At 36.6% G+C, this 13,991-nt stretch overlaps 2 protein-coding genes, 1 long non-coding RNA gene and 1 pseudogene across 4 annotated transcripts; all 4 read right to left on the bottom strand.

Moving 5' to 3' along the window:
- Positions 1-422: 422 nt before the first annotated feature.
- The window catches only part of LOC125206828, a 14,110-nt pseudogene continuing 541 nt past the window's right edge, over positions 423-13,991 (bottom strand).
- On the bottom strand, positions 1,627-2,763 carry LOC125203613. Its single transcript, XR_007173404.1, has 2 exons — positions 2,365-2,763; positions 1,627-2,046 (listed from the first exon to the last, which is right to left on the bottom strand). It is a non-coding gene; the product is annotated as an uncharacterized LOC125203613 (long non-coding RNA).
- Positions 4,118-8,396, bottom strand: LOC125203612 (probable disease resistance protein RF9). Of its 2 annotated transcripts, none has more exons than XM_048101999.1 (3): positions 8,280-8,396; positions 6,326-7,081; positions 4,118-5,940 (listed from the first exon to the last, which is right to left on the bottom strand). In XM_048101999.1, exon 3 carries the CDS (start codon positions 5,440-5,442, stop codon positions 4,237-4,239), a length of 1,206 nt encoding a protein of 401 aa, XP_047957956.1. In that variant the 5' UTR covers positions 5,443-5,940; positions 6,326-7,081; positions 8,280-8,396; the 3' UTR covers positions 4,118-4,236. The 2 variants fall into 2 exon arrangements, with proteins under 2 accessions (XP_047957956.1, XP_047957957.1); XM_048102000.1 differs by having other exon boundaries at positions 6,330-7,081.
- LOC125203611 (disease resistance protein RPP13-like) lies at positions 8,717-13,048 on the bottom strand. The gene is made up of 4 exons (XM_048101997.1): positions 12,947-13,048; positions 11,992-12,073; positions 10,621-11,402; positions 8,717-10,534 (listed from the first exon to the last, which is right to left on the bottom strand). The coding sequence occupies exons 2-4, from the start codon at positions 12,042-12,044 to the stop codon at positions 8,808-8,810; spliced, it is 2,562 nt and encodes an 853-aa protein (XP_047957954.1). The 5' UTR covers positions 12,045-12,073; positions 12,947-13,048; the 3' UTR covers positions 8,717-8,807.

Raw genomic sequence — 13,991 nt, 5'->3', positions numbered from 1 at the left:
TCTTAAAGATGAAGCTGCAATTGGTGAAAACCCAGAGTGATTTGAAGAAGGAAAGGCAGCCAACTGTTTCATGCAAAAAACTCATCAGTTTCTTGAAGAAGTGCAAAGCACGGCTGTTAAGATTTGAAGAAGGTGAAGTAGCTAAATAATTAGTTTTTAATTACATGATAGGAAAATTTCCACTAAAAAGTATAGCTAGCGTCACATCTAAAATAAGTCTCTTCCCATCATAAATGTGTCTTTGTTAGTAATTGATAATGAAATTGAAAGGAATTTAATTCATTAATAACTGCAGCTGAAATAAAATTAACATAATAAAAGCTAAGCAATAGGATTTAAAAAGGTGTTGGTGACTCAAACCACTTAAAAAGGGCAGCTGTTTTACGATATAAATGAGATTTTTACCTGTATTAGTCCGTTGTTTATTGTTGTAGTAAAACTCTCCTTCCCTTACTCGATATTCTGAAAAGCTCCTCCGCCACTTCATCCATGGCTTCCTCCTCCTCCACCTGCATCTTCTTCCTCAACTCCCCCACTCTCCTCATAAACCCTTCCCTCCCCTCCCCAAACACCTCATTAATAGCCTTCGCCACCCCATCCCCATCAAACCCCCCATCCTCACCCCTCTCCACCTCCACCCCGATGCCGGCCTCCACCGCCAGCCTCGCAATCACCGGCTGATCCAACTTGAACGGCACCGCCACGGCGCCACCACCGGAACACCGTAGTACACGCTCTCCGTCACCGAGCTCCACCCACAATGTGTCATGAACCCTCCCACACTCCGATGCCCCAAGATCGCCGCCTGTGGCGCCCACCCCGTCACCACCACCCCCTTCTCTCTCCACCCCTCCGGCACGGAGGCGCCACTGTCACCCCCCGCCGGAGACCTAGCAACCCATATGAAGTTGACGCCACTTACCTCCAACCCTTTTGCTATCTCCTCCATTTGCTCCTTTGATGCATAATTCTCACTCCCAAATGAGATGTAGAGAGTTGAGCCGTCCTCTCTCTCATCGAGCCATCTCATCATCTCGAGGTCTCGATCATCGACCCCTTCATCGTCGCCATGTGCGATCAAGGGACCGGTTGGGACGAGCTTTCTCTCGCATAAACTAGAGAGATAGTCCATGTACTTCCCCTCCAACGCTCTGTAGCTCTTGATCAAGACTATCTCACAAGAGAGTTTGAAGATGCCGAAGATGAAGTCTCCATCATCAATATTGTCGACTATGATGGATTCTCCTGAGGCGATCATGGCCCTCTTCTCGTGCTCTTTCAACCGTATGGTGTCGGAAGGGAAGGTGTCCCAGCTCTTATGAGTGTGGTGGTGATGGAAAAAGGCAAGCGAGGTGGAGCCAGAAATGGAGAAGAAGATGGGCGGGATGCCCAGGGCTGGAAGCCGTCGTAGATGAGCAAGTCAGGCTTGAGGTCGGCAATGATCTCGGAGAAGGCTGGGGCTGTGTTGGAGACGTTCTCCCCAACTAATCGGTTATCTCTCTTCTCGTGGGTAGACGCTAATCAAACCCTCGACAATCTCGAGAATTCAATCACGAATCTGCTGTTTGGCGGACGTATTCCGTTTCACAGCGAGAATTTGAAGAAGTTCTTTTAACACACGTTAGGTTATAGGTAAAATATTTCATTCATGGAGAAAAAGTTATTGAACGAAATACCCTATTTATAGACTAAGGACCCTAGGACGGTTCGACCTAACTTAGGCATTCGGGAAAGAACCGTAAAGAAAACCCAAATGGGGCTTATAGTTTCGGCCCGACTCAACAATAATTTAAATAAGAGTTCAAAATAAAATCAAAGCAAAAATAATAAAAAAAAATAGAGCAAATTCTAACAGCAGCGTCTGACTCTCTTCAGCTCTTGAATTTGCTCGGCTGCTTCAGCTTTTCTCGCGGCCTCAACACCCTTGTGTTCGTAGCGTCTCCAGTTCCTCTACCGTGCTCCGTTACTCTTGCCTCCGGCACCACGTCAGCCTCTGTCTCGTCCTGCTCGCTCATACTCTCCTTCTCCATAGCCGATGTTACGGGGCTGCTCGTAGGACTCAAACATGTCAAAATTAATTTTAAACGGTTAAAAATCCAAAATTATCACTAAATTGTTACAAACTATCGAATTTTGATCAATTAATATCTTGTCAAATTTTTCAGCACTCGTAAGCTTAGTACAAATATTAAAAAAAAATCCCCACCACCGCAAAAAAAGGTCATTGAATAATTTATATACTGCACCAGATATTCTAAATTGAATCAAATTTTTAAAAATTCAAATTCATAAATCAAAACAACATAGTAAGTAGTTATATGATGAACTTTGAAACTATTCAAAGGGAGAAAAGAAAATACTTACCTTTTTGTGAACCTTTCTTCTTATCTTTGCTGGTTTCAAATACGATTTCAGAGTTTGAAGTGATTTTGAACTACAGGTGCTCAAATTCACTAGTGCTTTATTTGGGACTAATTAGTGGAGTATATAAAAATATTTATTGTTGATAAATGTTATGATGACACCAATACCACACAAAAAAGCATACCTAATAATGGGGACGAATATTAGCTGGCTTCAACAATTGTGTTAATACTTTAGATTAATTTAAACAAGTTGGCTTCTGTTAAGGGCCCTTCCCTTAACTGTGATCGGCGGATCGCACTCGGCTATCAATAACTTCTCCGGCGTCCAATCGTAGGATCGGCGGAGGCAAGATTTAGCTGTACGCGGAAGCCTTTCCGTCGGGAAGCTCAATATCTAGGCTCGAGGAATCTTCAACGAGGAGTTGGGCAAAAATTATATTTTCTTATTCATTCATTGCTTTAAAAAAAATAACAAGCTCTCTATAAATACTAGAATACTACTCTAACTTATTGAATAAAAAAAAAAACAAAGATATGGTAAAATAAAAGATACTCCCTCCGTTCCATAGTAGTAGAGTTATTTTGCCATTTTAGTACGTTCCATAGTAGTAGAGTCATTTCCTTTTTTGATAAAAGTCAACACATTTCTTCCCACCTACTTTACTCTCTCTTACTTTATTCTCTCTACATCTCTCTACCTTTTTCATTTCCTACTTTATCTTCATTTACTTAACTCACCTAACACAACTTTTTCTTAATCTCCGTGCCGAAAAGAAATACCTCCACTACTATGGAACAAAGGGAGTACTAAATAATTGAGATATCTAAGGATTGTATCAGCTTCACAATGTATTCTTTAAAGAATCATGAGAACATTAGTCGCCTTTAATTATATAGAATTGTTCTGCTGGATAAGGTGTGTGGAGGAGCAATCATCTTAAGACAACTTCACTTGCATCTTTATCTTTATATATAAACTAAGAATTAGATAAATATTTTTCTCACTTACTTTTAACTTACCCACCATTCGATGCACAATTAATTAAATTGTTACGGAGCACTAAGATAAACATAAAATGCTACATTTCTTATGTGAGCATCACACTCGTTAGACGTATGTTTAGTGTTGTCGTTTCGAGTTATATATTTAGTTTGATTCTAATACATTAAAAAATGTTATTAAAAATTTGAATTTCACAAAATTCATAAAAGTCAAAGCTCGATTCGCTCGTTTTTTCTATGATTTTAACTAAATTAATAAATTAAGCTTTGATTTTTATGAATTAATAAAATAACAAAAGTTGGAAACCAAATTACTCCCTCCATCTCACAATAAGAGTCACACTTTGCCATTTTTGTTTGTCTCACAATAAGAGTCACACTTTTACCATAAATGGTAAGTAGGTCTCACGTTCTACTGACTCACTTCACTCACATTTTATTATAAAATCAATATAAAAAAGTGGGTCTCATATTCCACTAACTTTTTCAACACACTATTATTAACACGTTCTTAAAATTCGTGCCCAGTAATAAGAGTGACTCCTATTATGGATGGAGGGAGTATCTGCAAACACAAAAATAACAAAGGTGAACTGAGAAAGAAGTACTCCCTCTGTCCCATTGAAGATGACTCACTTTTTGAAGATGACTCACTTTCCTTTTAGGTTTGTCAACTAAGATGACTTATTACTAAAAATAAATACATCTTTTTCTCTACTTTATTCTCTCTCTTACTTTACTCCCTCCACTTCACACACAAAATAAAATTGTATAAATTCTGTGCCGCCCAAGGAATGAGTCATCTTGTTTGGGACGACAGGAGTATATAATACAGGCAACAAACAAAACAAAATACATAAGCTTCAAATCATGGATATAAATCCTCTTCCAATACTCTGGATGTTAGGCCCGTGTTTCTGATCTTTGTTGCAATTTGTTTTGTTGTTACCATCGTAAACTTCTTCAGATTCTCCATTGATCCAATCTCCTCCGGGAGTGTCTCCAGATGTGGACAGTTCTTGATTTCTAGTTGCGTGAGCTTTGAAATTGCGCCTTCTCCAATTTGCATTGTTCTAAGATTCCACGACTCATTGATGCAAAGGATGTGAAGGCAGGGAAACCCGTTGCACTGGATCACCATTTCTCTACCAGTGTATGCATTTCGCAGTTTGAGGTCATATAGGTTGGGCAGTTTCTCTAGTAATGGCATCGGGTCTTCGTCAAGGCAAGTATTTACCAGTGTCAAGTAAAAAATACCTTGAAGGGAATTATTGGCACTTGGTAGCCTAGCTAGGCGCCCAATTAGTCTGAGTTCCCAGATTCCATTTACAGCACCAATCTCATCCAAACACGGCATACTTCTGAAACAAAACCCTCTCAAGATAAGGTGACGAAGCCTCTCCAACTTAGCTACTGATGCAAAGAGCTTGCCTACATCCGAGTTTTCATCAACTTCTTCAAATGCCCAATTTTCGGACTTCAAGCTCAAGGCCTTACATGCCCAATCATAAATCGAGATGTAGGTCAAGATCTCAAGATCATGTAAAGCGCCAATCTTCAAAGGCTTCCGGAAAATCGCATCACGCATGTACAGATTACGAAGGCATCCCATTTTCCTTACGATACTCGGCATCTCGACCAAAAAGTTCAGATAAATATCAAGAACTTGAAGCTTTTTCAATCCCTTCAACGACCGTGGCACCTCTTGTATGTAATTGTTTCTCAATCCCAAGTATCTTAATTCACCAAATTTGCCGATAGTATCTGATAAAGTCTTCATCCCAAAATCTTCCATGTCGAGTATCTTGAGCAGTTCAAAACTCTCCCAATAAGACGGAGTAGCATTGTCCAGGTAGCGACCACCTCCATGGAATATGAGAGAAACAAGACTTTTGGTGTCTTGGTTAGTGGGATGTTTAAACTCCTCTCTGCCACAATGGATAACATGATGACGAGGATTCTGAGACGGTCTGCTATCCCCATTGCTCCTAAAGATCTCAAAGCCCATTCCACTTTCAGCTTTTTGGATGGATAGCATGTGCAATAGAGGATTGAGATGAAACTTTTCCTCCATTCACGACATCAATAATTGATTGACCAACTAAATTGTTAAGAGAAATTCTTGCATGGTCTAATCCGCTTGCCATACAAATCTGTTCCAACTTTTCTTCCCTCATTATTGCATTTTCCTTAAAAAGGGACATGTGCAAGAAACATGGCTTGTCTAGTTGATCCAATTTATGATACATCGGTTCCAATAACTTCAATGTTTCACGTAAATCAACTGAATCAAAAAGTTCTTCCCATTCAATACCTGATAGTCTTTGTTTTGCTTTCTGCCTCGCAACATCTGTTATAGCTAACGGCAAGCCTCCACATTTTTTCAGCATCTCTTTGCCCTTTCTCTCCAACTCCTTTGAGAATTTGTTCTCAACACTTGTGAATTTATCAATTTTTTTCAAAAACAATTGCCAGCTCTTATCAGAATCCAAAGCTTTCATCTCATGAGTATAATACATGTCTGTTGTTCTAGCCTCATAGCAACTTGTGAACAACAACCTGCTTCCACACTCTGCATACATATGATTAGAACAATTACTTCCTTCGTCGCACAATAAGAGTCCTATTTTGCCGTTTCGGTCTGTCCCACAATAAGAGTCTTATTTCACTTTTACCATTAATAGTAAGTAGACCCCACATTCCATCAACTCATTCCACTCATATTTTATTATAAAACTAATTTATATCGGTGGGACTCTTATTCTACTAACCGATTCAACTCACTCTTCTTTACATTTCTTAAAATTCGTGTCATAACTAAATAGAATTCCTAGTCCTAATCTGGGACGGGAGGAGTAATACAAAAGAGATAATTGAAGGCAAGCTACTTTTGAATTGTGACATTTGGATAGATAAAATTTTATTCCTGAGATAAATAAAAGGACTAAGATACATACATACATTCTTTCGGAAGAGCTTTCAAGATGGATTTCAATTGCATTTCTTCCTGCACGCTGTCGAGGACTATGAAATATGCCTTTCCTTGCAGGTGCTGTCTAAGTACCCGTTGGAGACTTCGATTGTCCATTTCCTCCAACGACGAATCTCTTTCAATTAGCCCCTCATATCCAATGACCATCTGTTGTATCAATTCAATAAATATCTCTTTGTTACTCATTTCACTAGAAAGGCATACCCATGCACAACGCTGGAATTGGCCCTCCACGGCCTTGTACACTTGCCTGGCCAGAGTAGTCTTCCCGATACCAATCATGCCTTTGATAGACAATGTCTGAAAGCGCTTTTTCTTGTTTAAAATCGCTTTCTCGACCAATTGCTTCACGTCTTTCTCCAACCCCACCACAACATCTTCTTCTACAACAACGTTTTTTTCTTCGGTTCCAAAGCTTCTCATGCGCGATTTTGTCATCTTGATCTGCTCTTGGAGGGGATTCAACTTGCAATAGAAACTATCATCGTCAATGCCTTCATATCCGATGTCGACGACATCTTGAGCCATCTCGACAAGGTCAGCGATCAAATATTTTAGCCTACTCCTCTCTCCCAATTCCAAGCATCCCAAGAAATCATACATCTCTTCCACCTCCTTAATTTTGTCCGCCAGCATGGAAAAGTTGTTATTTTCGCAACGGGAACACCGCAGTTGATGCATAATATGCAACATCTCGTCCATGTTTATGGTTTTAGAGGAACTGCACTTATGTATAGAACATAATTAACAATTTAAATTGCAGAATTCATCACTCTATGTTCATTCGATATAAGTTTAAATTTAGTGTAAAGGTCAGATTTTGCCCTAAACATATGATCAAAATACAATTTGATCCAAAACATTCACTTTATGAAAAATAGGTCCATAACAAATGAAAATGTAGACAAAGTAGTCCTTTTTTTTACGGTTCTGTTGAAAAGCTAACGGTCAACGCTAATTGCACAGTGGCATGACCGTTAGTTTTTTGACGGAACCATAAAAAAGGATCACTCCAACAAGGATTTCATTTGTTATGGACCTGTTTTTCAAAAAAGTGAATATTTTGGACCAAATTTGTATTTTGGTCATATGTTTAGAACCTAAATTGTCTTTTACTCTTAAACTTATATCTAAATTCAATCCTATTTTTTTAAATGGTGAGTATTCGATTCAACATACTAAGGCGGTGTTCCTTTTGGAAGATTGTATCCCGAGATTAAATATGTATTTAGTCTGTTTGGTTCATGACATTCAATCCCACAACTCAATCCTAAATGGGTAATCACATGGTAATTAGTCATAGCTAACCTCTCCAACTAAAATAATCTCACAACTCAATTCTAGATTATATCTTGGTACTATTTAGGAAACCGAATACTACCTAAGCATACACGACATTTATCAAGCAGCTTTTTCAAAAACAGTTAGGGTTTATTTGGTACCATGGAAGTGAGGATTTGTATTATAGGCTTAGTTTCACAAATATGTTTAGATTTGAAATTGAATTCCAAATTCAATTCCAATTATATCATTTGAACCAAAGTAAATATTGGGAATTCAAATAGATAATCGCAGCATTAATTTTAAAAACATGGATTCAAACATGTCAAAATTAATTTTAAACGGTCAAAAATCCAAAATTATCACGAAATTGTTAAACTATCGACTTTGATCAATTAATTAGTATCTAGACAAATTTTTCAGCACTTGTAAGCTTAGTACAAATATTAAAAAATCACCACCATCGCAAAAAAAAGGTCATTGAGTAATTTATTACTGAACCAGATCTTCTAAATTGAGTCAGATTTCTGAAAAAAAATTCAAATTTAAACTTCTGGATTTAAAAAAGCAAAACAACATAGTAAGTAGTTATATGATGAACTTTGAAACTATTCAAAGGGAGAAAAGAGAATACTTACCTTTTTGTGAATCTTTCTTCTTATCTTTGCTGGTTTTGAATTGAATTTCCGATTTCTGAGTTTGAAGTGATTTTGAACTACAAATGCTCAAATTCAATTAGTGCTTTAATTGGGACTAATTAGTGGAGAATATAAAAATATTTGTTGTTGATAAATTTTATGAAGACACTAATACCAGACAAAAAACAATACCTAATAATGAGGACAAAAATTAGCTGGCTTCAACAATTGTGTTAACTAAAACAAGTTGGCTTCACAATGTATTCTTTAGAGAATCACGAGACCATTAGTCTCCTTTAATTATATAATTATTCTGTGTGGAGGAGCAATCATCTTAATACAACTTTACTTTCATCTTTATCTATATATAATATAATAATAAAGCCTCTTTAGTTGGTAAATAGGTTAAATAAAACAAGAAATAGATATATAATTTTCTCATATACAAGTTATTTGCATATATACAAAATGGAAAATGAAAGAAAAAAACATACGATCAACTATAACCATATACATATCAACTTCAAACTATGGATCGATATCTTCCTCCCAAATTTCGGAGGTCAAACCTGAATTTCTCATCTTTTTTGCAATGTGTTTGGTTGTTACCATCTTAAACTTTTCAAGGTCAGGCATCGACCTAATCTGTTCCGGGAGTGTCTCCAGATGTGGACAGTTGTTGATTTCAAGTTTCTTGAGATTACACATTGCATCTTCACCAACTTGTATCTTTATTAGATTCCACAATTCATTGATGCAAAGCACTTCCAGCATGTGAAATCCACCATGTTGGATCACCATTTCTCGACCAGTGTATGCATTTCGCAATTTGAGGTATTTTAGGAGACCAGTCTTCTCTAATATTGGCATGGGGTCTTCATCAAGACAAGTATTTATCAATGCTATGTACTCAATCCATTGAGGTAGATTATCTGCACTTGGTAGCCTACCTATGCGCCCATCTAGTTTTAGTACCTTGAGTCTTCCTATAACACCAATTTCATCCAAACATGGCATGCTTCTAAAACGAAACCCTCTTAAGAAAAGATTTTCAAGGTTTGGAAGGTTAGCTAGTGACATAAAGAGCTTTCTTATATCCGAGTTTTCATCAACTTCTTCAATGCCCAACGTTTGGAAGTCATACATTGGCTCGAAGCTTGGGTCCTCGTATGTCCAATCATCAATCGAGATGTATGTTAGGGTCCCCAGATTCCGCAGCCCATCTAATTTCAAAGGCTCCCGGAAAATCACATTAGACATGTGGAGATCACGAAGGTTTCCCATTTGCCCTATAGTATTCGGCACCTCCACCATAAAGTTCAAAGCTATATCAAGAACCTCAAGGTTTTCCAGATGCGCCAACGAGTGTGGGATCTCTTGTATATAGTTGTTTCTCAATCCCAAGTATCTTAACTCAATCAATGCTCCAATATTTTCGGATAAAGTCTTCACCCCAAAATCTTCCATGTCAAGTATTTTGAGTGATTCAAAACTCTCCCAAAAAGACGAGCTAGTGTCGTCCAAGTAGCCACCACCTCCATGAAAGATGAGAGAAATAAGTTGTTTATTATCTTCATTCGTGAAATGATCAAACTTGTCTCTGCCACACTGGATAACACGATGACGGGCATTCTGGGAGGGCCTACAGTCTCCATTGCTCCTTAAGATCTCAAAGCCCATTTCCTCTTTTGCTTTTTTGATTGATATCATGTGTAGTAGAGGATTGAGACGACACTTTGATTTCTCGAACTGCAGCTTCACAACTTCTAGAATCGATCTACTAGCAAAATCCCTTGTAACTTGTCCAAAATCTAATCCATTCGTAGCCCAAATCTGTTCCATTTTTTCTTCTCTCATTATTGCATTTTCCTTAAAAAAGGACAAATACAAGAAATGTGGCTTGATACGTTCTCCCAATTCATGATACATCGGTTCTAATAACTTTAATGATTCACTCAAATCAATTGAATCAAAAAGTTCTTCCCATTCAGTCCCTGAGAGTCTTTGTTTTGCTTTCTGCCTTGCAACATTTATTATAGCCATTGGCAAACCGCCACATTTTTGCAACATCTCTCTGCCCTTCCGCTCCAATTCCTTTGTGAATTTGTTCTCAACACTTGTAAATTTATCAATTTTTTTCAAAAACAATTTCCAGCTCTTGTCAGAATCCAAAGCTTTCATTTCATGAGTATAATTGACATTCTTTGTTCGAAACTCATAACGACTTGTTAACAGCAACCTGCCTTCACTAAGGCCTGCATATGTGTATATATATATAAGCATGATAAGAGCAATTATCACATAAAGGGAACTTGGAAGGCCGATGAAGATATATATATACCTCGAGATGGAAGACATTCCAAGATGTACTTCAATTGCGTTTCTTTCGACATGTTGTCCAAAACTATGAAATATGACGATCCTTGCAGGTGCTGGTGAAGCATCTTTTGTAGACTTCGCGCGTTCATTGCTTCCAATGACGAATCTCTTTCATATCCTACCACCATTTGCTCTATCAGTTTCATAAGTATCTCTTTGTCACTCGTGTCACTAGAAATGCATACCCAAGCATGACGCTGGTACTGGCTAGCGCCAACCTTGTACACTTGTCTAGCAAGAGTCGTCTTTCCAATACCAATCATGCCCTTTATACACAAAACCATAAAGAGCCTAAATTTTTTTAAAATCACTTTGTCAAGAAACTTCTTCACATCTTTCTCCAACCCCACCACAACTTCCTCTTCTTCTTCGTCTCCAGTATTTTTCTCATCAGCTCCAAAGTTTATCATCCGCATCTTTGTCAGCTTGATCTTTTCTTGGAGGGGCTTGACCCTACGGTTATAAAGGGTACCTTCTGTGAAATGATTAATGTCCATGTCCATGAGCTCGTAAGCGAACTCGACCAATTCAGCGATTAAATAATTTAGGCTGCTCCTCTCTTCCATTTTCAAGTCTCTCAAGAAATCCAACACCCCTCTCAGCTCTTTAATTTTGTTCTTGAACATCCAGTCGCAGTCGATGGTTGTACATTCAGCTTGCAAACTCTCGAGATCTTGTATCATCCCTAAGATCACGTCCTCTGGCGTGTTTATGCTTCTACAATCATTGCACTCAATAAGAGCCCTGCATGTATACAAAATAATTACTTATTCCCTAGGCTTTTATTTTCTTGTTCCCAACTCTCAAAAATAGAACGACTCTTTATTTTATTTTTTCTCCACTTTACACAATATAAACAGCATTTTCACGTGCCGAAAAACAAACATTTCATTCAGAATTCGGTGATTAGTTGCACCTGTATATATATCATAGTACTAATGATTACTAAGGTTATACATGCAAATATTTTAGGTTTTTTATGTATATAATTCATGTTGTTATTATATACCTTTTCTCTATTAAATTGGCAAATGTTTTTAGGTAATTTCACAGCCTATCCAGATGTACTGTACACTGCCAAATTTAAATTTTAACTATGACAAATTAACATTATAAACTAAAAATCTATAAATCCTCTTTGAAAAAAAAAATATAAATATTCAGTAAAATTTAATTAGCTTATTTTTGCAATCAAGAATTTTAAAACAACATAACATAATGGAGAGAAAATACTTTTTTGCCTCAGGTTCGAGTCCTCCGTGGTGCTACCTTTAAATTTATATGTTCATTTAACCATAAAAAAAAATTAAAAAAAAAAAGAGAGAGAAAATACCTATTTTTTAAATTCTCTTCTTTCCTTTGCCGCCGTCGAATTGAATTTCCCATTATTTCAGTCACTCACTTTTTCGATGTATCTACGAGCAATTGTGATATCTCTCAGAGTTGAAACAGACTATGTATGAATTACACATTCATAAACTCAATATGGTCAAATTTTAGCACGATAATTTAAAATACTTAAATTTTAATGTAATTTGAGAGTCCACCTGTAACTGAATCTAGCAATAAAATAATTGTATATATAAAAAAAAGTTAGGTCGGTTTAGACAGTTAAAATAATTAAAGTTCACATCAAGAAGCAATGTCCAATTTTCTTCAATAAATGATGTTTGTATTTTCAACATAACTTAATTAATCAAAAGTCTACTCTAAATAATAATTATGTGGTGGATTAGGTGTGGAAGAGAAATCATACGAATTGACTTAATATAAGTTTTGGAATCGAAAATTTAAAACAATTAATCGCTACATGTCTTTGATTTGATCATAAGCTAGAAACAACACTAGAACAATTTCAAGAAAACCAGAAAATTATAGTGCGATTTCAGAATAAACAACAACGTTACGTCCCAATTAGCCCAAAATAAAATTTCTAGTAACTTAACCCAACTTTTGGAAATGGCCATAATATGATCTTCTTAAGGGAAAAATAAATATCCAACTTTAGAAATTACTACTATTATTTTATCAAGCATAATCATAAAAATGCTCTTCGCATTTATATCATTTTATTTGTAAAACGGCTTCGGTTACAATGATCCATGGATTTAAAAAATTGAATATTCGGGGAATACTCCGGCTATTCGATGAACGAACTTATTCGCAAACACACAACAAATTATTTTGCATTCAAATTAAAACTTCTCGATTAGATAGGAAAAACAACGTCATACATAATTATCTAAATAATTCTGAAACTATTGAAATGAGGAAAAGAAATACAGTACCTTTTTAGCGAATCTTTCTTATCTCTGCTGGTTTCTAATTGATTTTCGGATTCAATCACACTCTCTTTTCACAATAATATCAGAATTGGTAGGGATTTTGATCTACACATTCATAAACTCAATTTGGTCAACTTTTAGCAAGTTAAGTAAATGGAGAATATAACAATAATTTGCCAAAAAGGATAGCTGGACTAGACAATTAATAATGTAAACCATGTGAAAGGGACACAATTGACAATAAAATAAGGGGAAAATAGCTGGATTATATAATTTCCTTAAGAATCTCAAGATCATAACTCAGTCTCCTCTGATTATATAATTATTTCGCTGGGTGTGAAAAAGGTAAAAACCAATCATATTTATTTTATGATGAAAACTAGGATTAGAAAATTACTTTTCATTTTTCACTTTGAAAAGTTATAAAATTGATACGAAATTAGTCAAAAATTGTGATTTAAATAATAATTTTTTTAATAAGTTGTTTTTTTATACAGCTTTCAAGTTTCAATGCACCTTTCATCATAAATAAAATCTAATTAAATTGGTGTTTACGTTGGTTATATTAGCTCTTCCATTATGATCTCCATTAGGTTATATCACAGCCAACCGAAATGCTGTCCACTTGTTGGACGAAGTGCCTTCATGAATCTGGTACGCTGAGAGGTGCTTGATACGAGTTCCCCTATAACACCGCCCGTGCAGCAGGAGAAGACACTTGAGGAGCATGAAACAGAGCCCGAGGTAGCAGGGGAGACGCCACCAGCAAGGAGCGATCGAGAGAAGGGTGAAGCGGCGACGACAAGAACTGTGAGGCCAAGAGATAAGCTGAAACCGCCGAGCAAGTTCCAGAGTTGAAGGAGCGAGAGTTTCTTTTATTTTATTATTTTTGAACTTTTGTTATTTTGAACTCTATTTTAATTATTGTTGAGTCGGGCCTTAATTACTCTAGTATAACTTTACATGTTGTTTTTTTAACGGTATTTATTGTTTGCATTTGTCAGTTACTATTTTTTTTTTCGGGCCCAGATTTTAAATCCGGGTTAAT

Source organism: Salvia hispanica, chromosome 2, assembly GCF_023119035.1.
Source record: "Salvia hispanica cultivar TCC Black 2014 chromosome 2, UniMelb_Shisp_WGS_1.0, whole genome shotgun sequence".
NCBI lineage: Eukaryota > Viridiplantae > Streptophyta > Magnoliopsida > Lamiales > Lamiaceae > Salvia > Salvia hispanica.
The sequence above is the reverse complement of the archived record's forward strand: the minus strand, read 5'-3'. Positions and strand labels throughout refer to the sequence as shown.

What these genes read in the sequence shown, in the direction of transcription:
- LOC125203612 (XM_048101999.1), bottom strand. Translation starts at nt 5,442, where the DNA reads ATGGAGGAAAAGTTTCATCTCAATCCTCTATTGCACATGCTATCCATC.
- LOC125203611 (XM_048101997.1), bottom strand. Translation starts at nt 12,044, where the DNA reads ATGGGAAATTCAATTCGACGGCGGCAAAGGAAAGAAGAGAATTTAAAA. An exon ending in GAAGAGAATTTAAAAAATAG is followed by an intron (nt 11,403 to 11,991) that starts GTATTTTCTCTC and finishes GTATACATGCAG; the next exon opens with GGCTCTTATTGAGTGCAATG. An exon ending in GGAATGTCTTCCATCTCGAG is followed by an intron (nt 10,535 to 10,620) that starts GTATATATATAT and finishes ACACATATGCAG; the next exon opens with GCCTTAGTGAAGGCAGGTTG.